Genomic DNA, 25357 nt, shown 5'->3' on the forward strand with positions numbered 1-25357 from the left:
AATGAGTAGTGTAGCATACATAATCTTGCTTTCGCCTTTTATTGTCCTTAGTGCCCAGCACGTTTGTAGCTCGTGTAACGACTGAGCTCACCCGGCAGGGCCCTCCTAATGTCGTGTCTCTGTGCAGGTGAAGCTCACGGTGCTGGAGGATAACGATCCCTTTGCCCAGTACCACTACCTGGTGACAGTCTACACGGGACATCGGCGAGGGGCAGCCACCTCCTCAAAGGTACCCGACTGGGCAGTGCGCTCTGGTTCATCAGCCCAACACTGGCTCTGCCACTGTAGGCTCACTTCGGTGGATTCTGGGTCTTCTATTTCTCTTTGGCTTTTTGTGTTCTAGAGGTGAGAACCTTTTCATCAGACCGTCATCCCAGGAGTAAAGGGGCAGAGGGGCAGTGGTTCAAAGAGATCCACTCTGGTTCTCCTTGGAAGACCAAGGGTAGCTGGCCCTGGGGGTGTCAAGAAGTTCATAGGAAGAAGTAGCTAAAGGATAAGTTTTATCTTAGTGAAAAAATACCTGAAACATACACACAGCTTTTCATCATATGCATTTTTCCATGCCCTTTTGCGAAGTCTCTAGCATTCTTTTTTTTTTTTAAAGATTTATTTATTTTTATTGGAAAGGCGGATATACAGAGAGAAAGAGAGACAGAAAGATATGCCCACTGATTCACTTCCCAAATAGCCACAATGGCCAGAGCTGAGAGCTGAACCAATCTGACACCAGGAGCCAGGAACTTCCTCCAATTCTCCCACAAGGGTGCAGGGTCCCAAGACTTTGGGCCATCCTCCATTGCTGAATGGGAAGTAGAGTGGCTGGGACACAAACCAGCACCTAGATGGCATCCTGGCACATGCAATGCAAGGCTATTGTGCCAGGCCCATCCCTAGCATTTTTCAAAGGTGATGAGTGCTTATTATTCATTTCACAGTGCCAAGGATTGCCACAAGGCAGAATGGATCTTTAATGGGGGATGCACATGACAGGAAAAAATAATGCAGCACATCCAGGATGGGAGGGGACAAAAGGGCTGCGATTGTGTTTTTGTTTCTTGCCCCTTCTCGTGAAGTAAGGCTGGCAGATTCAGCTGGCCACTCGTGATGTCTGGCCTGCAGGTGACTATCACCCTGTACGGGTCAGATGGCGAGAGTGAACCCCACCACCTGTCAGACCGCAGCAGCCCAGTTTTCCAGCGAGGAGGAGTGGATGTCTTCCTGCTCTCCACCCTGTTCCCCCTTGGGGAGCTGCGGAGCCTCCGGCTGTGGCATGACAACTCCGGTGACCGGCCATCCTGGTGAGTCAAGGGCCAGGCCCAAGGCTGGACACTGCAATGCTCTAATTCCAGGTCCTCACGGCCTCTGCAAGGTGCATGGGCTGGATCTCCATTTCTCAGATAAGCTAACCAAGCATCAGAGAGGCCCCCCAGGTTCAAGGTCTATACAGACTGTGCCAGTAGCTTGGAGGACTGGTGGTCATAACCATGGGTCCAGGGCCAGCCCCACATCTGATCCTTTGGAGCATTGGTCTCTGACTTGCCCAGGGTCATGCAGCTGGCCAGTTCAGAGCCAGGGCCTCTCTGCATGGTGTCCGAATCCTAAACTAGTGGCCCAAATGAGTAATGTCCAGACTGGTCACTCATGAGCCGCTGGCAGCTTTAGAAAACTCACAGCATTTTTGTGCATCTTCAATTCATTAGGAATTGCACTTCAGTACTGTAAGTGCTGCAGATACAGGCTGTGCCCAGGAAGCTGACTGAGATGGCAGGAAGCATACCAGGGTTGACTGAGATGTGGCAGGATCAGCCCCTGCACAGGTAGGCAGGGAGGGAAGCAGAAGTAGATACTGAGCCAGGACACCACCCCAAGTGCTGGCCCTAGGGGAGCTCTGGGATTGTCCTGGTTTGGCCCAAGCTATCTGGGTCTTGATCACATCGGCCACCCTACGAGGGCATGTGACCTTGACTGGGCTGCCGTATTGGAAATGCGACCATGCTCATTAAGAGGGTTCCCGCTTGATGGCGTGGTAAACGCCTGGCATGGTAAATGCTCAGTGCCGAGCAGCTGTCAATACCATGAGCGTTGTCATTGGCCGCGCAGTGTTGAGTCTGTCATCCCAGCCTGCGAGGCTGGCATCCCATGAGCACCATGCCAGCTGTTGCTCCAAAATATCAGCCCAGAGCTGGCTTTCCAATGAACTAAACTCCTCTGTAGGAGACCAAACTTGACCAGGGTCCTGAAAACAATGAAAAAAAAAAACCTGGAAGTCTCTTTTCCAGGGAGCAGCTATTCTTGGGGTTCAGGCTTGCAAAGATGTCCCATCCTCTATGTGCAAGACTCTCCTCTCCCTTGGCTTCAGGAGCATGGTTCCTTCCCCAGGTACGTGAGCCGCGTGCTGGTCTACGAGCCGGCGGTGGACCGCAGGTGGCATTTTCTCTGCAACTCGTGGCTGTCAGTCGATGTCGCAGACTGTGTCCTCGACAAGGTGTTTCCAGTGGCCACAGAGCAGGACAGGAAACAATTCAGGTGCTTTTTCTTTTTCTTTTTCCCCTTTTTAAGCAAATGCTTTTTCAAAAGTATGTGTATGTTCTCTCTCTCTCTCTTTTAAAAAGAATTTTTCTCTTTATTTGAAAGGCAGTTACAAAGAAGGAGAGGCAGAAAGAGGGATTTTCACTCTCCAAATGGCCACAGTGGCCAGGGCTAAGCCAGGTCACAGTCAAGAGCCAGGAGCTTCTTCTGGGTCCCCCATATGGTGCCCATTTGGGTTGCAAGTGTCACAGACAGCAGCTAGGCGACCTCTTGCCTCTAATCAAATGTTTTTGGCTTTATTCTCTGTGCTATGATAATCCTGAGTCTAGCCAGCAGGCCTGGGAAGCCCTGACCGATCACTTTGTCCCGTTAGGACTGGGGGCCTGGGCTGCTGAGACATGAACTTTAAGGTCAGAATTGTCTTCTGGGGCGTGAGGATGCTGGGAAGTCACTCCATTTCTTTGCAGATGTTGTGGAAGAGCCTTTTGCTTGTTTACTGGTGAGCAGACTGACTTAGAAGAGGTTTGACCCCTGGCCTTGGGTCTCCTTGTCATGTTGTTTTAGCTTCAAGGGTTCTTCCAGTGGACACACTTGCGTGCCCTTTGCTCCCTTGCCCACCCCCTGCCTGTTGAATTACTTCCTTCTACCCTGCCCTGCAAACATGTATGAGCAGGCACAGTGTGCACACACAGACACAATCACAGGCCCACATTCACACACATGCGTACTTACCCTCTCAACACTACAGATGCCCATTTATTCAGGAGGTCCATCCTCCCAGCTATCCAACTAGGCTTCCACGAGGGTTAAAGCTGAATCAGAGAGACACGGACCCTACAGAAGGCCTAGCACCTGCCATTGACTTGCCTGAACTGTCACAGGCTCAGCTGAAAATGAATTATTTAGTGTCCCCTGCACTTCTATGGCTCTAGAGCAAACTCTACGAAATGATGTTTATAATGCTCTCGGCAGGGGACATGGCTCAGAGTCAGCATCAACTATTGTCACCAAGCATATCAGAGCATGCGTGCCGACTGAAGGCAGGTGGGGAGCTTCCTGCGGTCCTCCCCTGGCATCCCTGGTGCCCAGCAGAGCACAGGATATGAGAAGGGCAATGTGGAAAGTCACAGTTACTGATAACTGCTCCCTCTTTGACTTTTACCAGAACAAGAACCAGCTGGGAACCTTAGCTCTGCAAGCCCTCTGGAAAATCAGGGATCTTATTGAAATGACATTAATATTACATTATATTAGCATATTAAAATCTATGACTAAATAATCATTAAAGTTGTCGCCAGGAAAGAGTAGTGTTTTACCTCGCAGTTAAGAGGCTGCTATCCCACACTGGAGTGCCAAGGTGAAAAAGCTGGCCTGTGATCATCGCTGCCAGCTTTGGCCCGGCCTGGTTATGATGGGCACCAGGAGTTTGAACCGGCTGGACTGTGGTCATTGCTGCCAGCTGTGGCCCGGCCTGGCTATGCTGGGCACCAGGAGCTTGAACCAGCTGGACTGTGGTCATTGCTGCCAGCTGTGGCCCGGCCTGGCTATGCTGGGCACCAGGAGCTTGAACCTGCTGGACTGTGGTCATTGCTGCCAGCTCTGGCCCAGCCTGGCTATGATGGCGCCAGCAGCATGAATCAGCAGACAGCAGCTCTCTTAGGCTTTCTTATGTCTTCTCTCTCTGCCTCTCTCGTCAATAATGACGCCTTGTTAACACCTATTGACTATTAACACCTATTGCCAGCTCCCACCCTCAGATGCTTTACAAACATTACCATCTTAAATCATCTCAACAATCCAATGGGATAGCCCCATTTTACAGATAAGTAAATCAAGGTGTAAAGAATAAAATCTAGTGCTAGGAAAAAGGCGATCTAGTGTCACAACCCAGCTCTCCCCAGGGTCACTGTCTGCACAGGTGCCATGATACAGTGCTTCTTCTGCAACATTAAAAGTACATATGCATCCTGAGAAGCAAGTTCTCTCTCCTCCTCCCTCCCAAGCCATTCCTGAAGAAGCCAGGCTCTCCCCACTCCGGTATCTCTCAATGCCTGCCCCCCTCTGCCTGCTTGCCCACAGCCACCTGTTTTTCATGAAGACCTCTGCAGGCTTCCAGGAGGGACACCTCTGGTACTCCATCTTCAGCTGCTCGGCCCGGAGCCACTTCACCCGCGTGCAGCGCGTGTCCTGCTGCTTCTCCCTGCTGCTGTGCACCATGCTCACCAGCATCATGTTCTGGGGCGTCCCCAAGAACCCAGCGGAGCAGAAGATGGACTTGGGTAATTCTCCTGGTGGTACTGCTGTAATTCCAGAGTTCTAAGACCACCCTTGGGATGACCCACTAGAAGAACTCATAGAACTAAGACCGTCATGGTACTCACAGCCCTGGATTATCACTGCCCAAGGATGCAGGTGAAAATCAGCCAAAGGAGGAGATTCATGGGGCAGGACCAACTGGGACGAGGCATGGAGCTTCCTGCTGTTGCCTCCCAGATCAGCCAGCAACAGTGCTAACTGTTCCTGCCAACTGGGTGGAGGCAGTGAATGCTAAGCACTGCCAGCCAGGGAAGTCTGCCCAGGCCTTGGCATCCAGGGTAGGCATGGCTGACTACACACCTGGCTGGTCTTCAGCTCCAGCCACTGAAGAGGTCACACTCATACCTGCACCCCATCACAAGGCACGCAGGTCAGCAGAGATCATGTGTGGGATCCATGGCCCCAGATAAAGATACTTTTATGGTACAGCATATTGAAGTATTCAGAGATGAGCTCTTGGGGGCTGGGCCAAGGTTGCCCTTCACTGCCTAGCTGCCTTCTGGGAGCAGTGGGGGGGATGGGGCTCTGACCTCTCCCCTTGACCTGTTGTCACTGGCCTTTCCTAGGCAAGGTTGAATTCACGTGGCAGGAGGTGATGATTGGGTTGGAGAGCTCCATGCTCATGTTTCCCATCAACCTGCTGATCGTCCAGATCTTCCGGCACTCCCGTCCTCGGGCCACGCAGGAGTCAAACCCTGGGAGATGGGACAACAGGACCCCAGATCTGACTTCTGCATCCCAACCTGTGGACCTGGGCCTCCTGACACCTGAAATGGTGACCAAAGTATGTTCTCTACCTCTGTCCATGTGGGCGTGGCTGCAGCCAAGCAGACAGGGATGCACAAGCCGGGGCTTGGGGCCCTGCAGCCCCCTATTGTTTAACAGTGTCAGTCATCAAGATGTATGAACTGAATATAATCCTACATTTATATACATCCATGTACATACACATTTTTGAGTACCTGTTATATGCAAAGTAGTCCACCCTCACTTTAATCTTGCAGACTACACTCCCTCATAGAAAAGACTCCTTTCTCTGCATTCATAAAAGCTACAAGCTTTTATTGAGCACCTATTATGATCCATGCTCCAAAGAACACAGCCTGGAAGGAGTCAGTTCAAATCCTGGAAGAGGGATTTCAGAGGCAACAGAACAAACCCTTAGGAGATCCAGATCATGTCTCAGTGGGCAGAGCTGAGTCTCCAAGGCAGTGTACCCAGTGCAGGGCGCATGTTCTTGACCCCTAAGTGCCCATCACCTGTGGTTCATGCTGTTTCTGGCTGGGGTTACCTTGCAGGAGCTGCGGAAACTGGTCTGCTCCCTGTTCAAAGCATTGAGGGTGCTGCCCACAGCCTCCAGCTGTGACTCCATTAGCCTCATGGACATTAACACTCTCCTAGCCCTGGTGGAAGATCTCATATGTCCGCAGAACGTGGCAGGCCAGGGGCTCAGGGAGGAAGCTGAGAAACCATTTGCTTTTGGGTCTGTACAGGTCAAAGGTAAGTCCTTGATATTTTGGAATTGTTCTAGAGCCAGGTGGAAGCAGGACATGTTGGTATTATTAGGAGGTCAAGAGGCCGTGTTGGGATCTCCCTCATTAGCCTCTGCTTGGCCCATTCACCACCAGCCCCTATCTATACCATGCACACTCAACTTCTCACTGCTATACTGAGATGTTCATGGCATGCCCCTGTGGAGCTGGGATCTTGTCTCTCACTCTGCCACACCTGCTCTGAAGGATGTGCCCCAGGGTGCTGGGTGTTTACTGTCTGTAAAGGTCATCCAAGGGACTGTCCCACTGTACACTCACTACTGCACCTGCTAGCCATGGGCCGAGAGCCAGGAACAGCTGTGCAACTTTAGGTCAAATTGCTCAACCTCTCTGAGACTTGGTTTCCTCCTCCATTGATCCACCTAGCTCTTTGGCTTATTGTGAGGACTGATGAGATCATAACACACACACACACACACACACACACACACACACACACACACACACATAATGCTGCAATACTTGCCTGACACAAAGAAGATATTCAGCAGCAGTATTATGACTGGCAATAACAAATTCTTGCAAAGTACGAACAAAAAGCTTTGCAACACAAGGCATGTTGATGCTAAGATCTTCAGTGGAGGGAGGCACAAGTTGCAGGGGGTGAGGGAGGAAGATGCCAGTCAGAGGGAGGTGGCAGGGGTGATGCTGCCCCACAGGCTTACCCTGCCTCCTTGCCTGGCCTGCAAAGGGGCAGTGATGGCCTGCAAAGGGGCAGTGATGCCACAGCTTCAGTCTTCTCTCAGTGCAAGTGGTGCTTCCTCACTCTGATGACCAGGGAGAGAGCACAGGACAGAGGGACTCCACTTTGCCATTTCATACACCCAGCCGCACACTCCACGAGGAGGTGGGCAGACGCCTGAAGTCAGGAGAATGTGTCCCTGGATGTGGCCACCTCCCAGATCAGGTGAGGGCTGAGGCCTGGCTCCTCCTCCTCTACATGCCAAGTTTCTCTAAGAAAGGTACAGGAGGAGCTGGCGTTGTGGCACAGCATATTAAACATCGCTTGCAATGCCAGTATCCCATACAAGCATCCATTCGAGTTCTGGCTGGTCTACTTCCAATTCAGCTCCTTGTTAATGCACTTGGAAAACAGTAGAGAAAGGTGCAAGTCCCCTAGCCTCTACTCCCATGGGAGACCAGCATGGAGTTGCAGGCGCCTGGCTTCAGCCTAGCCCAACCCTGCCAGTGTGGCCATTTGGGGAGTGAAACAAGAGATGGAAAACCTCCCTCTCTCTGAAACTCTTTCAAATAAATCAATAAGTGTTTTTTAAAAAGGCATAGGGAATGATGGAAATGCTTAAATTTGTTTTCTTACAGTGAACATGTATTATCTCTATAATTGAAGATAAAAAAGTTTTAATTTTTTTTTTTAGAAATCTGAAATTTGAACAAACCAAGTATAGAAAAGAATCCAGAATGTACCCAAAGGAAACTCAACCACTGATAAGACATTTAGTGCTGTGAAGAGGTTACTCATTAATCTCTCACCATCAATTAGTATTATTCATTTTAAAGACCAATAATGGGTGTTACCTGCAACACAGCATTTCATATTCGATTGCTGGTTTGAGTTCTGACTGCTCTGCCTCCAGGCCAACTCCCTGCTCCAGGTTCTTGGCCACATCATGAACCATCCGTGGCTGCTGTGGCCATCTGGGGAGTGAACAAACAGACAGAAGATAAATATCTCTCTACTTCAAATAAATGCGCAAGTCTTTGTTTTAAATAAAAAGACTGATAATGCCATCTGTTACTGTCTTAAAACAAAAGAATCCTTATCTTCTGTAGAAATCTACTCTTTTCTCCTTTTCAATTAAACATTGAAGTACACTTCAAAATGATCCACATGGAGAGTGGGCAGGCACAGGCAAAGCAACGAAAGCTGCTGAAGCCAGACAGTGAGTGTGCGAGATGCCATCTCGGCACCCCATCTTCTGCTGTGTGTTTGACAGTACTCATAACTTAAAGAGAGCTCAGATCCTGAGACGCCGTCTTTACCGCTCAAATCCCGAGATGTCATCTTTAGCATGAGGCTAAGTAGGGTTAGCTTACATGTGTCATCACTTGCCACCAGCTGATGGCTTTCCCCGGGGCCCCTAGGGAGAAGGCAGCACCACAAGCCAGAGGTGGCCCCAAATGCAGCTTGGAAGGATGGCATCCACGGGCAGTGTCTCTACCTTCAGCTGGAGCGCGTGGAGCAAGCACTGAGTCTGGTTGGGCCCCAGGACTTGCCTCAGCGTCACAGCCACGCGCGGGCACTCAGGCAGCTGCAGACCCTGAAAGGACACCTGGATGGACAGCGGGGCCTCCAGGCCCCAGCATGCACTAGGTAAGCTGCTCGCCTGGGAGCTGTGGGAGGGCATCCACACCAGCCTCCCCGAACAGAAGTGACTTGAGATTCCTGCACACTCTCGAAGGTAGGGTTTGGATAGACCCACCTGCTCGCAGATGCTGACAGCCCTTGGTACAGCACCTTACAGTTCCTGCTTCCACGTGGGCTGACTCCTGGCTGTGTACCTTCCAACCAGGAGGAGTTCTCATGAACTTATATTAAATATGATGAACAAGAAAGAAAATTCAGGAAGAAAGTGATCATCTGAGGCATGTCAAGTCACTCCGAATGACTGGTGATGCATTTGGAATTTATTTTTAAAGATTCCAGACCACCCCTTCACCGCTGCTCCTGAAAAGCAGCGTGGGGATAAATGGCATAAATGTGACATGGTAATGACAGCAGTTGAAGTCTGGGGGTGGGTGAGTGTCTGGGGGTTGCTTCTCACTAATTTTTTTTTAATCAGGAAACATTTTCATAATAGAAATTTTTAAAATCCATACCGAGCCAGCCTTCCCAGCTTGCTGGAAGGAATAATGGAGCCAGTTTGTGTGGTTAGCACAGCAGGTGGGTGTGACCTCAGTGAGTTAGAAGATAGGACAGCCCTGGGAATGACAAAGAGAAAGTCAAAGACAAAATGGAGCGTCTGGGAGCTCAAGATCATGCAGGTGGCGGGCTTGGGTTTGAGCTTTCCTCTGTTCCCTGACCTGTGCCTCCACTTCCCTTGGCAGCACCCTGCGGGCCAGCAAGCCCCCACGTGGCCTGCCCTGGTGGTGCATCCTGGTGGGCTGGTTCCTGGTGGCAGCCACCAGTGGTGTGGCAGCCTTCTTCACCATGCTCTACGGCCTGCACTACGGGAGGGCCACCTCCCTCCGCTGGCTCCTGTCCATGGTGGTCTCCTTCGTGGAGAGCGTGTTCGTCACACAGCCCTTGAAGGTCAGCCCCCACCCCACATGGCTGCACCCCTCCCCCTGCTTACCCTCACCATCCTCAGGCTTCAGGCTTCCTTTATTCACTCAACAAACACTCAGGAAACACCCCCTGGACACAGGGCCTGGGGCAGGCGGGAGAATGAGAGAAATTACCCAAACAGTCCTGGTTATTGGATGCTCACTCTGGGCCAGGCTCTGTGCTGTCCGGTGTTTGTGTTTGCTTGTCACGCTCATCCCTGTGTGGGTTCTTGCCTTCCATTTTACAAGCGAGAAAGCTGAGGTGAAGATGTTCAAGTCACAAACAAGTACAGGCACTCCAAAAGGTTTCTAGAAAGACAGAATTGGAAGATGTTTCTTTATGGTGGAAAATTTTTTTTACAAAATCCACACACAGCTTTCCCATACTCCACATGTTTCACAATCCTTTTGAACATCCCTGATGTGGATGACAGTGAACAACATGCAAGTTGTGATTGACAAGCCATGTGTGCAGCAATGAAAAGCTGCACGTGAAATCACATGAAGAACAGGGTATAGTACACACCTGCTGGGCTCAGACCTGTACCTTCCCCTGGGAGGTGCCAGGTGGGAGTCCCTGGGGGTCCCCCGGAAGAGGGAACACTGCGGGAAATCATAGGCAGGAGGGGACATTCAAAGCGAATCTTGATTCCTCAGACAAAGCCTCCAAATCCTTCACTCTACTTGGGGGTTTCCCCATTTCACCAAAACAGCTTTAGCATACGAGCAAAACAGAACTTCCAACCTGCTCCAGACCAGGCTCAGGGACGGCCAAGAACAGACTTACGGCCCCAGCCCTTTTGTTCATAACTTGACCATAGAGCCTGCTGCAAGCATGTGCAGTAGGCACAGGGAGGAGGACATGGCGTGTTTTACGTAGTCTGGTGGGACAGCAGGTGTGGAGGGGGCAGAGATGTGAGGCAGGAAGCAGTGCCTGCCCAGCAGGTGAGAAGGCTCAGGGAGTTCAGCACTCCCTCTGCTCGCTGGCCCTCATTCCTGCTAACTGCCACTCTCCTGTAGAAGAGACAGTGGCCACCTGACTACCAGGGCTTCTGTACCCACCACACTCAGAAATGTGGCCCAGTTCTGCTGCACAGTCCCAGGGCCAACATGTGTTTCTTCCAGGTGCTGGGCTTCGCTGCTTTCTTTGCACTGGTCCTGAAGAGAGAGGAGGAAGAGGAGGCTGTGCCCCTGCTACCGGGACATCTCGATGGTCCAGGTAATGAGGCCTTAGTGGGTGAGGTGGGGACCTGGTACTCTGGTGGTCCCAGGAAACTGAGCATGGCCTGCAGAGCTGAGGTTTGGTGTGTTTGTGTGTGGTGGGGGTTCTCTGAGCCCTCCACCCGGAAGCACCCCTCTAGTCTCGTGAGCCAACCTGTGGGCATTTCTCTCTAGCTTCTCCCCAGAAGAGGCATGGTAGGGTCAGCTCTTGCCTGGTTGTCCTTCTCTGTGTAATAGGAACAAGTATCCAAGTAGCTTCCTTCTCCCAGGCTCATATCCCTGAGTGTGAGAACAAAACCAAAAATAGACAGATAAGTAAATAAATAAATAAATCAGAAATAGATAAACAAATTCAGCAGCAGCTTACTGGCAGGCTGAAGAACATAGCTATAGATTAAACCTCTAGTACAAATGTACAATCCCCAGCAGATGAGTGGGTCTAGCATGCTACATATGTTTGCAAATAAAGTTTTATTGGAACACCATTGTGCTGACTTTTGATGTGGGCGTCCACTGACCAGGCCCCTCCTACAGAACTGAGTTCACATTCCCCAACCCCAACTCCTGAGGGTATTGACAGTACTAGGATCAAACAAACAAATAAAAACCGAGCAAGCCAACCTGGCTGAACCAAGCCCCTGGCAGTTCCTTAAGCAGGCAGACCCTGAGCCAGGCCCTGACAGCTATGGAATATGAATGACGTTAAATCCACCCACACTGAAAGCACAGTGTGTTGATAATGATAATGGCAACCACCCCACAGCATTCCCCTCTGCCCATTTGAAGTCAGCCCCAGATCCCACTCCTAGCCAACATGGCCCCTGAACAGGTCACTAGCTGCCCCTGGAATGAACAGCCCATTTGCAGGAATGCCAGTATATAGTAAACACACAAACAGATGTTCTGGGGACAGAACAAGAGAGTGATACCTGAGCTTTCTCCTGTAGGATGGGAGGAAGGGACTGCACGCTTGACATGTGCGAAGGCCTTGCAGTAGGACAGAACATACTGTTTTATGGCACGATGAACTAGGGGTTGGGAAGGGCAGTAAAGACAGGGGGTGGGAAGTGGGAAATCCTGCTGGGTTTTGGGGTGGGAGCTTTGCCTGAGAGAGTGACAGACTTTCTTGTGACTTTAGGCAGATCCCTATGGTGGCTCTTAGAGACTGACAGTGCTGGATCAAAGGTGGAAACAGGGAGGCCAGTAGGGATGCCTGTAAGGTGGGCAGAAGGAGCAGATCAGAACGAAGGCTGGGTTGGGGGCACCAGCCAGAATGGCTCCAGGGAAAACGTGTGACAACACCTGGTGAGACAGGGGTTCCCTCAGTATTCTTGCTTCCCCAGGTCCCTACACCTTGTTCCGGGGACGAAGGCGCAGCAGTGGGGCGGTCTACCACCCGCCTCCTGCTGCCACTATCATGCAGCTGAGGACCAGCCGCCTCCAGGAACAGAAGGCGTTTGCCCTCATCAGAGAGATATTGGGTAGGCACCCTCGCATGGCTGGTTTTCTGCACTGATACTCGAGCAAACATGTTGTCCTGCCTCAGCCATGTACCACTGGAGGTCAACTCACCTTGCTTTCCCTACATTTAAAATCCTCTGGGGACAAAGAGTTAACTGCCTTGGGGCAACTTCCACCCCACTGCCCTCTCTGGGCTCCTTGTGCCCTTGAGCTCTAGCCGGGACCCATGCTGCTGCTGAGCACCCATGTCCTCTCCTGACCTCGGACCAGACTGTGGCCCCCTTCTTCCTGCCCCCCTTCTGCCCCCTCCTCTCACTTGCAATCTCATCACCGTGTGTGTGGAGAAGGATGCCCTGCCCAGCCTCAGTGTGTGCCCTCGGTGGGCTTCCCCAGAGGCACAGCTGAGAGCAGGGTAGCTGATCTGGGAGAATCTGGGAAGGACCCATAGGGAGAAAGTGGACTAGACAAGGAAGGAAGCCGGCGGTTAGCTCAAAGCTGAAACTCTGATATCTCAATTGCTCCCAAACTGGAAAACCGTGCCTCACACATGGTTCCTAAAAGCACTGTCAGGGGTAACTGCAGGTTCTGTGTATCGTTATTTACACATTGATGCAGCCCTACATGCATCTCACTACATACGTACAAATATCCTAATGTCCAAATAATCCCAAATCCTAAACACTTTGGGTCCCACACACCTCAAATGACTAGGTACTCAGCCTACAGAAAGTGTGCAACAAGTGGGTTCCCTGTGGGCAACTCAGGCTGTCTCATGAGGGACCCGAGGGAGAGCATGCAGTCTGTAGTCCCAAGCTGGCCTGGCCACTGGCTGCAGTGCCCATCATCATTGCGTCCTCTAGCGGGGAGGCTCTTGGAATGCAGATGCCCAGACCACAAGGTTCTGGTTTAGTACGATTTATCTGCACCCACCACAGGACTGTGACGCGAAAGCTCCTAAAGGAAGTCCTTGCACTCACAGGGTCCCTCTGGCGCATGCACCGTTGGCAGTTGGACAGGTGTGGGCTCTGAGGACCAGGAACACAGGTGTCTGCTTCACTGTCACAGCAGCAGCTTCCCTTGGGAAACTGCTTTTTAATGGAATCATATAATAGCACCAGCTCTGCTTCCTAAATATCAGTGGGTGCCCCCTTCATGAGCCAGTGCTGTAGAATTCTTACCCCCATCTCCTAGAGAAGGAGAACGAGCCAAGGAGGGCTGGAGTCACTCCAAAGGGCACAGCAGTAAGAAGCTGCAGAGCTGCGAAGTGAGCCCAGCCAGAAGGCCCCACGTGCTAGGAATGGCACTTCTCAATGCTTGTTAGGGCTGTAAGGGCTGGTTCCACTATCCCACAGGGGTGAGGGGCTGAGCTTAGACTTCCACTGTTCCAGGCTATCTGCCACTGTCCCAGCCCCTGCCCTGGACATGGTGGGAGTTGGGGACCCTGCCTAACCCATGGTCATGCCTCCCCTCCCAGCATACGTGGTCTTCTTATGGATGCTACTGCTGGCTGCCTATGGCCAGAGGGACCCCAGCGCCTACCACTTCAACAAACACCTCGAGCACAGCTTCACCCAAGGCTTTTCAGCTGTGCTGAGCTTCCAAGGATTCTTCCAGTGGGCCAACACCACCCTCATGAGCAACCTGTTCAGTCATCCTCCAGGTACAGTTCCAGGCCCCAGGTATGTGCCTGTGTCTCTAAAGAGGTTTAGACCATGGTCATCAACAGCATCTGAAGAAATCTGAGAGCCATAGGATCATGTGTTTTGAAGAGGAGACCCTCAGACAGCCTGCATGCACAAGAGGGTCACCCCTGATGCAGGCAACAGGATTCATTCAAGTCACAATGTCTGTTACTGACAATGGCAATTGGGCAACGGCAGCATACCAGGCTCAAAAAACAGTGTGAGAGAAGCCTGGCACACCTAGGCATGTGTACCAAGAACTATGAAGCACTGGTCAGACTATGCTACAGGGTGGAGGAACAGAACAGGGGCCATGTGATGAGGGAGTTCCCAAGTTCATATCCTAGAGACAATGGGGCACCTGGGGAGCTTCCACTTGAGAGAGGGATGTATCTGGTTGAAGAGCGCCCACCCTGGAGACTGGTGTGGAGGGTAAGTTAGAGGCAAGTTAGGACACTGGGAGGGAGAGGTTGGAGGCTGATGCAGGCACAGAGGATAGCAGGAGGCAGAGAAAGGGCACAGATGGAGACAGCAGCAAGAGGTAGGAGAGATGGGATGCGAGGCCCTTAGCAAGCAAAAGCACATGGAGTGTGTCCAGGTGAGTGAGTGTTGTGTGCCACTCACCCAAGTGCAAACAACGTGTGGAGGAGAGCAGTTTATGGGGATAGAGAGACAGGCCATCTGGATGACCTGCAGTGGCCTGCAGCTGTCCAGAAGCTTCTCTTGGCCATCTCTATAATGGGTATGCAGAAGTCCACATTAGCATGGGGTGTGGGCAGCTTGGAACACGTGATGATGATGATTCTGAGTTCAGCTTTGTCCACTTGGTTTTTCCATCTTCAGGCTTCATCACGGATGGGAACTCCAAGCTGGTTGGCAGTGCCCAAATCCGCCAAGTGAGGGTCCGGGAAGGTTCCTGCCCCCCGCAGCTGCGAGCTTCTCTCTATGGATGCCATGTGCCATACTCCCTGCAGGTGGAAGACCTGGCAGACTATGGGGAAGGCTGGAATGCCTCTGCCCTCAATAACAGCAACAATTTCCACCAGGCCTGGCAGTACCAGAGTCAGAGCCAACATCAAGGATATCCCACGTGGGGGAAAATTGCTGTGTATGGAGGGGGAGGCTATGTGGTCTCCTTGGGCACTGATCGCGGGAATGCATCGAGGTAAGGCTCACTGGACTCCTTTACACATGAGCAAAGCTGTTTGCTGGAGTCTGGGACTGACTGGAGAATGCTATGTTCATTCATGTCATTGTGGGAGGGGCTGAGGGACTCAGAATTAGGTGGTATTTTCAGATGCTTGGATACTGTGCCACCTCAAAGTCAGAAGGGAAGCCCTCCAGCATTCTCAGCCTGGTGATCTGAGCTTGGCCAGTCCAGGGATGGGGTGCTCATTGCCACACTAGGAAACCTATCACCAGGCAAGAGGGAACATCATGTAAGAGCCGAAGTTCACCCTTCCTGTAAGCAGCAAGCTAGCCCAGGATGGTCTTGGAAGACATGGGACTCCTGGCTCTTGTTAGAGCAAAAGCAGCCACAGAATATTGCATCAATTTGAGTCAGTTCCCTACCAAAGGCTGTAATAGATGCTGGCCGATGCCTGCAACACTGAGCTTGCATTCCCTGCTTTTAGAGCAGTGCAAACACATCTACCCTTGGGGATTGGGGGAAGATATCACTGCCAAAAGCCCTGAGAAATGACCCTGCTGTTGAGTCCCCAGAGCACAGCAAGGACATGCAGGGATACTCCAGGCCCCTGTAGCCTGTCACTGCCAACATACCCTGGTGCCAGAGAAGCTTGGGTTTGCATGTAGCCTGCCCCTGGCTACATGAACAGCCAACATCCCCAAGAGGAGAGCAAGTAGAAGGGGATCCCTGGAGTCCAGCAGCCTGTGGCTCACAGCAAAGGGTGCTTTTCCTGCCACGTGGGATGACTGAGACACTCTGCTTTTAAGAACAGGTAGGATGCAGGTCCCCTGGGGACACTGCTTGCTTTAAAGCAGGTGCATCTTTATTGACGACAGTGCTAACACTCTCATGACTACATGTATACATGCTCACACTATTCCACTTTCCCCTCTCAAGGAGCCAGAGGTACTGGGTTCTTGTAAAGAAGGGAACCAAGGCTAGAGAAGTTACAAGCAGCCAGGATGGAAGTCCCCACACCACCTGCCAGGCATAGACTGTTTCCACCATACCAGGCTGGCAGAATTCCAGGAGCTGCCAGCCCACAAGGACCTTGGCAGCTGTACCTGCTGCCCATCTAAGCCCCAAGTGACTTATGAGGCTCTGATGACACCACAGCCATCAGACATAATAAAAACATCAGACACCCTGGGCCCCAGCCCCTGAGTTTCTGATTCAGGTCTGGAGCCTTGTAATCTGCATTTCCAACAAGGTACTGGATGATGTTGCTACTGTTGGTCTGGGAACTTACTCCCCTCCTCGCCCCCTCTCCCTCAACACACACCTTTGGTAATGTCTGGGAAACTGTGAGTGCCAAGACACTGGCCTGAGGGCTAACAGGATGACCCCTCCACAGACCCGCCCTGGTGGCCCATTACAGAAGGCACAGCAGAGGCAGGGGAAGATCAGTGAGGAAGCCCTAACCTCATCTGGGAATGGAACAGATGCTGCAAGATAGTCCCTCTTTTTCGTAGAATCCTCCAGTATCTCTTTGACAACACCTGGCTGGACACACTGACCAGAGCCGTGTTCGTAGAGTTCACTGTCTACAATGCCAATGTCAACCTGTTCTGCCTTGTCACACTGACCCTGGAGACCAGCGCCCTGGGTATGCAACCCCGCCTATGAACCTCTTCTGGGGCTTAGGCTCCTGGCCCAGCTGGGCCCAGTGGGGCTGGGAAATCGATGATTGAGTCTTTGTTCTCCCTGCGGCTGCACATCCATCATCTCCCAAGTGATGGGGAATCTACCACTTGGGGTCTGAAGGCAGCCCATCCACTCAGCAGGGTACTGGGTGGCAGTGGACAGGGAGGGGCAGGTGACTTGGTCATGACTGATGTCACCTGAAGGAAGAGTTCATAACTTGTACATGAACCCCGAGTGTGAAGCACATTTTACATCCTAAATAAATACAGACACACACACACACACACAACTGAGGTAAATTTCACAGACACCACTAACCCTAACCACACAGAATAACCCCCATGCTTTGCGTTCTGTTTTTTCCCATTTTCACTACTTCTTAGCTTAATCCCAACCTACTGAAAAGCACGAACCAAAACCCTGTTCCACTAATGATAAGTGTGTCTGAAACTTGATCTCCTCTCCATTAGAAACATTCAAAGTATTACACTTCACGGTCAATTATAGAAATACATTTTTGTGCTTTCTTTTCAAACTTTAGAGCTAGGTTAAGTCTCCATTTTCATTCCCTACTGTCAATAGTAGCAAATTCTGTTTTGAGGCTTATTTGTGTGTCTTTGGTCGCATTTCCTCTTGCCATTTTTTTTAAGGATCTCTTAAGTTAACTTACCCAAATGTGCCTGAGTGCATCGGGCCTTTCCACATGTTAAAGTGTGAGGCCAGGAGCTTCAGGCCTGGGACCCTCCGCAGCTGCCTGTGGTGGTCAAGGACTTGGAAGGCATATCTCTCTCTTCATTCTGCATCCCTGAGGCTGACTTTGTAGGTAGAATACTTACCAGTCGAACACTCACTCAAACATCATTATGGCACAAAAACAAAACAGAAAACAACCAGAAGAATGGTGAGGGGTGGATCAGGATGCTGAGTGAATGCCTGTGACCCTCAGCCAAGTGGCCAGGCACAACGCCCAGCTCAGGCACATGACCCCAGCTACCTGCTAATGCACACCCTGGGGGGCAGCAGCAGTGATGTCCAGGTGGTGGGGTCCCTGCCCCCCTGCCCCCCATGGAAAACCTGGACTGAGTTCTTGGCCACTGGCTTGTCCTGGCCCAATCCAGTTGTTATAGGCATTTGGAGAGGGAACCAGGAGCTGGGCTGTGTATCTGCCTCTCACATATACACATCTTTAAAAACAAGCTTAGGTGTCAGGTGGCCTGAACTCTGGTGCTCCACAAGCGGGCTTAAAGTTGGCTGAGGTTCAGTGGGTGGCCATGCTGTGACTGGAGGGGGCTGTCACCCCAGGGCCCACAGCATCAGCGGAGCAGGGCCTGGGTCTTCCCTCCAGTGGTGTTTCCTTGCCTTGGGGCTCCACAGGAGCTCTGGCTCCTGCCCTGCCCTGCCAGTCCTCAGAAGGGTCGGAGCGGACAGATGCATACCTGCCCTGAGCCAGCTGTGTTGTGCTTTTCAGGAACCTTCTTCACACACACGGCCCTGCACAGCCTCCGCCTGTACCCCTTCACAGATGGCTGGCACCCTTTTGTGGTGGCCGCGGAGCTCATCTACTTCCTCTTCCTCCTCTACTATATGACCGTGCAGGTGAGACAGGGGGCTGCCGACCTGGAGTGTGGATGGGGTGCGGGAAGTCAGGATGGGGGCTGGTAGGGAGTCCCTCTCTTTGGGGATGGGGCCTGAAGCCAAGGGAGGAGAGGCTTAGCCTTGGTCATTTGCATGGCAGCTCCTGGTCCAGCAGTGGGAAAATCCTATTGCCAACAGCTTCAGGTACAAAAGGGCCAAGGTTGGCACTTGTCAGGACAGGACATGGCAGGCACTGCTCCTGTGTCTGCTGAGCTAAGTATCCTTCCAGAAAGTCAGAGTTGGCAATGGTTACACAGCCATCCTCCTAGCTGGGGCTCTTTTATTTATATATTTAAAATATTTACTTCAATTTTTATTGGAAAGGTAGATTTAGAGAGACAAGGAGAAACAGAGAGAAAGATCTTCCATCTACTGGTTCTCTTCCCAAATGGCTGCAACAGCCGGAATTGAGCCAAGCTGAAGCCAGGAGCTTCTTCCAAATCTTCCACCTGGGTGCAGGATCTCGAGGCTTTGGGCTGTCCTCAACTGCTTTTCCAGGCCACAAGCAGGGAGCTGGAAGGGGAAGTGGAGCAGTCAAGATATGAACCTGTTGGGCCCAGCACGGTGGCCTAATGGCTAAAATCCTTGCCTTGAATGCGCAGGGATCCCATATGGGTGCCGGTTCTAATCCCAACAGCTCCACTTCCCATCCAGCTCCCTGCCTGTGGTCTGGGAAAGCAGTCAAGAACAGCCCAAAGCTTTGGGACCCTGCACCTGCTTGGGAATCTGGAAGTTCCTGGCTCTGGATCAGCACAGCACCGGCAATTGCACTTACTTGGGGAGTGAATCATCGGACAGAAGATCTTCCTCTCTGTCTCTCCTCCTCCCTGTATATCTGACTTTGTAATAAAAATAAATATATCTTAAAAAAAAAAAGACATGAACCAGTGCCCATGTGGGATCCTGGTTCTTGTAAGGCAAAGACTTTAGCCCTAGGCTGTGGTGCCAGGCCCTATTTATTTATTTATTTTAATTTACTTATTTGAAAGGCAGAGTTACAGGGGTCAGCCCTTCACCCCTGCCCAGGAAGCTCCTGGGCTCCCCAGCTCCTGCCAAGTTCAGCCCCCAACGTGCAGGGAATGGCAGTCATGGACACAGCCTTTTGCAAAACCTTGCTCTCCTTTCCAGGGAAAGCTCATGAGGAGGCAGAAGTGGGGCTATTTCCGCAGCAAGTGGAACCTTCTAGAACTGGCCATCATCCTGGTGAGCTGGAGTGCCCTGGCAGTGTTTGTGAAGAGGGCTATCCTGGCCGAGCGAGACCTCCGCCGCTGCCAGAAGCACAGAGAAGAGTAAGTGGCCATGGTGGGAGAAGGTCTGGGGTCCAGGGAAGGCTTTAGGAATCAGGTCAGAGTATGATCCCCGAAGGAGCACCAGCCACCTAGGTTCGGGACACAGACACTTGGAGAGGACTCTTCAAGGCAAAACGTAATTATTTCCTACTTTTGCAAGTCTCAAGCAAAATGGAGGGACCAGGGCAGCTTGCTTAGCTCCCCTCAGCGTTCTTGGGAGAGCCTTGGCCTCTGTCAGCAACAAACTGCGTTACCTCTGCCCAAGTATCCCCAGCATGCCGGGCACCCAGGGAGTCCTCCTGGAATGGTAAAGGTGCAGGTCACCCTCACCTCAGAGATGAGATGTGGCTTCCTCAAGGCCACACAGCAGAGATGGCAGGGACAAGTCATTGAAACCCAGCTGGTGTGGCTACAGGATCCTCTCCTTTCCTGGTGTTGCTTGCTTGGTGTTGCTTGCTGCAAAGACAAAAACCAACACTGAGTGTGTTACTGCTGACCATCATGCACAGTCTTAGAATATCCCCTTTTTTGTTGACAATTTTAAAATTTTTTCTTTGGAAGAAAACTTTACAGAGAGAGAAGAAAAGTTTGAGGGAAAGATCTTCCATCTGCTGGTTTACTCCACAAGTAACTGCAGAGGCCAGAGCTGAGCCCATCTGAAGCCAGGAGCCAGGACATTCTTCTGGTCTCCCATGTGGGTATAGGAGCCCAGCGACTTGGGCCATCCTCTACTGCATTCCCAGGCCACAAGCAGGGAGCTGGATGGGAAGTGGGGCAGCTGGGACACAAACTGACACCATATGTCTTGTTCTCATCCAACAATCTTCCAGCAGAGTTCTCTTTACATACTAGATGCCAGAAACAGAAAAGAGATCTGCCACTTTTGACTGACCTCCAAGGATAATTTGAACTTCACTTGAGACTCTGTTGAATTTGATGAATCAATTCACCAACATACTGGGTTTGTTTTAGAAACTTGGAAATCATTTTAAAATAGAGAAGGCATTTTGACAGCCAGGGCCTGCATGTCACAATTGCCTTCTAAGCCCAAATGACTTAGCTCACAGCCTCTTTCTTCTATGTATTCCTAGTGTAGGGAAAATGGGGTGGGCCTCAAAAGCAGGAAGGCTCAGGGAGACATGCCCTGTGGTCCTACCCAGCCCTCACCCCAGACCTACAAAGCTGGTGCCAGAGACCAGTATTTGCAATGTTCCCCACAGTTGTCCAGCTAAAGCTGAAAACCAGGCTTAATTAGTGCTGACAGCCTTTACAAAGGAGGGCTTCCATGCTGTTATTGTTTCTACCCATATGAGCAACTGAATGGCTCCAGAGTGGACAGCATACTTTTAAGGAGACAGGAACAAAGGGCTTCAAGCCCCAAAGGGAAAAAGCCACCAGCCATCCCAGCAGCTCCAAAGTCGAACAAAGTTTTAGAAGGCAAGGTATCCTCACCTTGGCAAGGTATCCCATGGTGCCAAGTCTGGACCATGCTAGTGCCTCTTTGGAACAGCCCTGCAAAGAGAGAACCTCATGGGTTTCTAAGATGAGCTCTCAAACCTTTGGGGAAAGTATTCCTGGACCTGCTCAGAAATACTTCTTCCTACAAAATCAGCAGAAAGATGCCCCTCACCAGTTGTCAATTCACCAGAAACATGTATGTATACAGCTTTGTGGATTAGAAGAGAAACCCCCCAGTCCAGTATCTATTCCAGAGGAAAGAATCCTGGTGGGTGTTTGTAATTACTATGGTCTTGTTCAGCTTTGTGTCACTAGAACGGAATGCCGGGGGTATTCAAACTTGGTGCCTGGTTCTGCAGGTCCCCAACCTGACACTGGGCAGGTCCCTGTTGGTTCAGCCTCGGTGTGGACAGCCAATGGCGTTGGCAGAGCACATAGAGGAGACATCACACAGCGAGCTGGGAAGAAGAGAGAGTAGGGGGCCCTGACAAGATTTTGGTAACCACTGTCCTGCAAAAGCTCTTTTGGGCAGAATGCCCTAAGTAACCTAACATCTCCTTCTAAAAGTACCATCTTCTGGTAGGGCCACTCTGGGGAACATGTTTTGAACAAATAGGCTTTTGGGGGACATTAAAATTCTAAATTGGCATCCACATCTTAGCAATGATATAACTAATTCTATCTCATATACTTACATTTATATATTTATCTTAAAGATTTATTTATTTTTATTGGAGATTACAGGGAGAAGGATAGATTGAGAAAGATCCTCCATCTGCTGGTTCACTCCTTAAATGGCTGCAATGGCTGGAGCTGCACTGATCCAAAGCCAGGAGTCAGGAATTTCCTCCAGGTCTCCCTCACAGAGCAGGTCCAAGGCTTTGGATCATCCTATTGCTTTCTCAGGCCACAAGCAGGGAGCTGAAATGGAGCAGCAGGGACACAAACTGGAGCCCATAGGAGATGCCAACAATTGCAGGCAGAGGATTAGCCAGTTGAACCATCCCAATGGTCCCATATTTATTTATATTATTTACATATCTGTATAACACATTAATACACTGTGTCGAATGCTGGTATTGCCATTTATAAGGATATATGCTAACATCTGGGATGTGATGGTGGGCAGAGACTAGACTTTGAACTCATACGCACCTGGATTCCAACCCTTAGTCAATTGTGGTTTCTGTCACTCCCCACGTGATTTTGTGCCACTCTGTCCTTATCTGCATGAAACGGAGCTGATAGGATGCCTCGTCTGGGAGCTCAAAGGAGACAATGCAAATGAGGCTCCCACTGAAGCAAGACTTTCCATTCTCCTTTCAAATATGAGGGATTTCAAAAGTTCCTGGAGAATATAAAAGGAATTAAAAGATAATTTGTCACCAAAAAATTGAAATGCATGCATAATTTTTCTTGTTGTTTATGAAGCATTTGAAGCACCTGCACATTGGGCAGCATGGGACATAGAGGCAGTCAAATGTGCTAGAGGATTCTCCAGTGACTTCAGCTCAGGAAGAGGAAGGACCACAGAAGGCCCTGGCCCTGTCACGCTGATCCAGAGAGGACTGCTTCCTTCTGTCCATAACTCAGCTGCCATCAGTCAGGAGTGCTAGTTAACAGTCCCACCAGCTTTGCCACTTCACCTTCACCTCACCATCCTCATGGTCACCCAGCTGTGGGGACCAGGGCACCTGGATGTGATGGCCTCTGACATGCTCCCGAGTCAGCCTGCATCTGTAGCGGCCACTGAATGGCCCCCAGTCAGTCCCTGAGACCCAGTCTGCCCACTTCTGTCCCCCCAGGGCCATCAGCTTCAGTGAGACGGCAGCAGCCGACGCTGCCCTGGGCTACATCATCGCCTTCCTCGTCCTCCTGTCCACAGTGAAGCTCTGGCACCTACTCAGACTCAACCCCAAGCTGAAGCTGATCACCATGGCCCTGCGCCGAGCCTGGGGCGACATTTCTGGCTTCGTCCTCGTCGTCCTTCTCATGCTCCTGGATTATTCCTTCGCTGTAAGTGGCTTGTTCAGGAAAGCCTTCAGGGTGGGGCTCTGTGGACCCCAAGGTCACTTCGGTAAGAGAGACTCTGGGAGCCCTGGATGGGAGAGGAGTTTCTGAGTCGGGTTTTTCAGCAGGAAGTTCACCCCAAAAGGTAGAAGGAGGGACCTCAGTAGGACAGGAATGAGGAGGTCCTGCTCAGAGGCCTGGGGTCTGTTTCCAGTCGTGCACAGAGTCAGTGAACTGGGCCACCCGTTTCTGAGCTGGGCAGAGGAGATGTGAGAGTGAGTGAGCCCATAGGCCAGCGCTTGGTGACCGAGACATGATGCGTGGTTCACTCACTCAGTCCCTCCCCAGGCAGCACTTTTTGACAATCACAGCTCTTGTGACCTGGGTTAGTGGGGGGAAGGGATTCTAATCTGTCAACTTTCAACTCCTCATTATCAAGTACCATGAAGAACCAGGACCCTCCTCCAATGGCCCATCTGCCATGTCTCAAGCTCCATCCATATAGATGCTCAACAAGTTTATGCTTCCCAAGAACTTTGGACTCCACTCATCTCTGCTCTCTCCCTACCCCATCCCCAAGCACATCATAGTCCCCTCTAGTCTCTTAGTCCCCTCACTCCTGGATCACGCTGACATCTCATACCCAGTCATGTCTACCCCAACCTTCACCCCTTCCCTCACTCTCGCCTCAGTGCTGACTCCCTTCCATCTCTAGCCCTTCCGACCCTACTCTCCCCCTCCCTGGAGGGCACAGATGGAGAGGGTGGGATGTGCTGATATCATGTGGATCCATTGTCTCCATCTGCAGTGAATGGGATAAGAGGCCAGGGCAGTGCCCTCTAGCAGAAATCACCTGCTCAGAACCGAGAGTGCTGGGTCTTGTTATACCACATTTCCCTGGGAAATTGTGGGAGGCTTCTGCCAAGCAGAAGCAGCCCATTGCCCATCTGATCCAACCGCTCCAAAACATAGAGGCTGTAGCCTCAGGCACCTGTTTAGTTACTACAGCTTGGAGCTACAGAAGTGCCAGGAGGCCCACTCCCCTCCCCTTGTGCTGCTTGATGCAGAGGTGGGCACTGTCAGAGGCTGGGGCTCAGCCAAGATCCTGCACAACGTTCCTTGGGTCAGGCACTTTCCAAACACAAACACACACATATGTGCAGATGCTGATGGCCACAGGAGTATGCAGAAGGAAACAGAGGCAGACAGGCTAGGCCTACACACACACACACACACACACACACGCTCCTGTATGCACACTATTGACTCCAACAGCAGGCTGTGAGGTTCTTCATGGCTGCTTCTATTGTTCACAAGGACTCTCTCTCCAACAGTCAAACTTACTTTTTGGTTGGCAACTCCGTTCCTACAAAACCCTCTTGGACGCAGCGGAGACAATGATCAGCCTTCAGCTAGGAATCTTCAACTATGAGGAGGTGACGGGGCAGAGGGAGGGCAGGGTTTTGGCCTCTTCCATCAAGCCTTTAGGAAAACTAAAAAATGCACCCCACCCCTTACCTCGAGCCTGGAAAACACTGGGCAGCTTTGAACAAGTTCCCCTTCCTCCAGGCACACTGCCTCATTCATGTCAGTGCCTGCAGCCTGGCCTGAGGGCAGGCCATGGAGGACATCTCCAGGCCCTACCCAGAAGATGGCACCCATCTTCTGAGGGAGTGGTATTGGAGAGCCCAAAAGCTGGCCATTCCCACTCCAGCCATGCTAGGCCGAGGCGGCCCTCAGGGCTCTGGGCTCTGCCCAGTTCTGCAGGGCAGTCATCTTGACACAGGATCCCAGGGATGGATCTGGACCTCCCCCCACAGGTCCTGGACCACAGCCCTGTGTTCGGCTCCTTTCTAATTGGCTCCTGCATTGTGTTTATGACGTTTGTGGTGCTGAATCTGTTCATCTCAGTGATCCTGGTGGCCTTCAGCGAGGAGCAAAAGTGCAGTCAGGTGAGTCCCGCTGGCCTATTCGTTGACCCTGAACCATGGAGAGGTTGGCTGACTAGCCTTACATTCCAAGGGCATTTACTAGCACTGGCAACCTTCTGCCCTGGTGTAGAACACTGTGATTACATTGTGATTC

General features: G+C 51.3%; 1 protein-coding gene across 1 annotated transcript in view; it reads left to right on the top strand.

Annotated features, from left to right (window-relative positions):
• Positions 1–25357, top strand: part of PKD1L2 (polycystin 1 like 2) — a 61959-nt gene that overhangs the window by 34084 nt on the left and 2518 nt on the right. The window contains exons 25-42 of the mRNA XM_040982321.1: positions 128–229; positions 1120–1298; positions 2380–2526; positions 4609–4808; positions 5412–5629; positions 6144–6349; positions 8506–8730; positions 9465–9669; positions 10809–10902; positions 12248–12385; positions 13840–14025; positions 14891–15212; positions 16709–16842; positions 18349–18476; positions 19644–19804; positions 23068–23278; positions 24607–24708; positions 25093–25224. Of these exons, the coding sequence (XP_040838255.1) occupies positions 128–229; positions 1120–1298; positions 2380–2526; positions 4609–4808; positions 5412–5629; positions 6144–6349; positions 8506–8730; positions 9465–9669; positions 10809–10902; positions 12248–12385; positions 13840–14025; positions 14891–15212; positions 16709–16842; positions 18349–18476; positions 19644–19804; positions 23068–23278; positions 24607–24708; positions 25093–25224 (3090 nt within the window). The remainder of the gene's footprint in view (positions 1–127; positions 230–1119; positions 1299–2379; positions 2527–4608; positions 4809–5411; positions 5630–6143; positions 6350–8505; positions 8731–9464; positions 9670–10808; positions 10903–12247; positions 12386–13839; positions 14026–14890; positions 15213–16708; positions 16843–18348; positions 18477–19643; positions 19805–23067; positions 23279–24606; positions 24709–25092; positions 25225–25357) is intronic.

This window comes from Ochotona curzoniae, unplaced genomic scaffold, assembly GCF_017591425.1.
Source record: "Ochotona curzoniae isolate NIBS_2020 unplaced genomic scaffold, NIBS_Ocur_1.0 contig_3622, whole genome shotgun sequence".
Taxonomy (NCBI): domain Eukaryota; kingdom Metazoa; phylum Chordata; class Mammalia; order Lagomorpha; family Ochotonidae; genus Ochotona; species Ochotona curzoniae.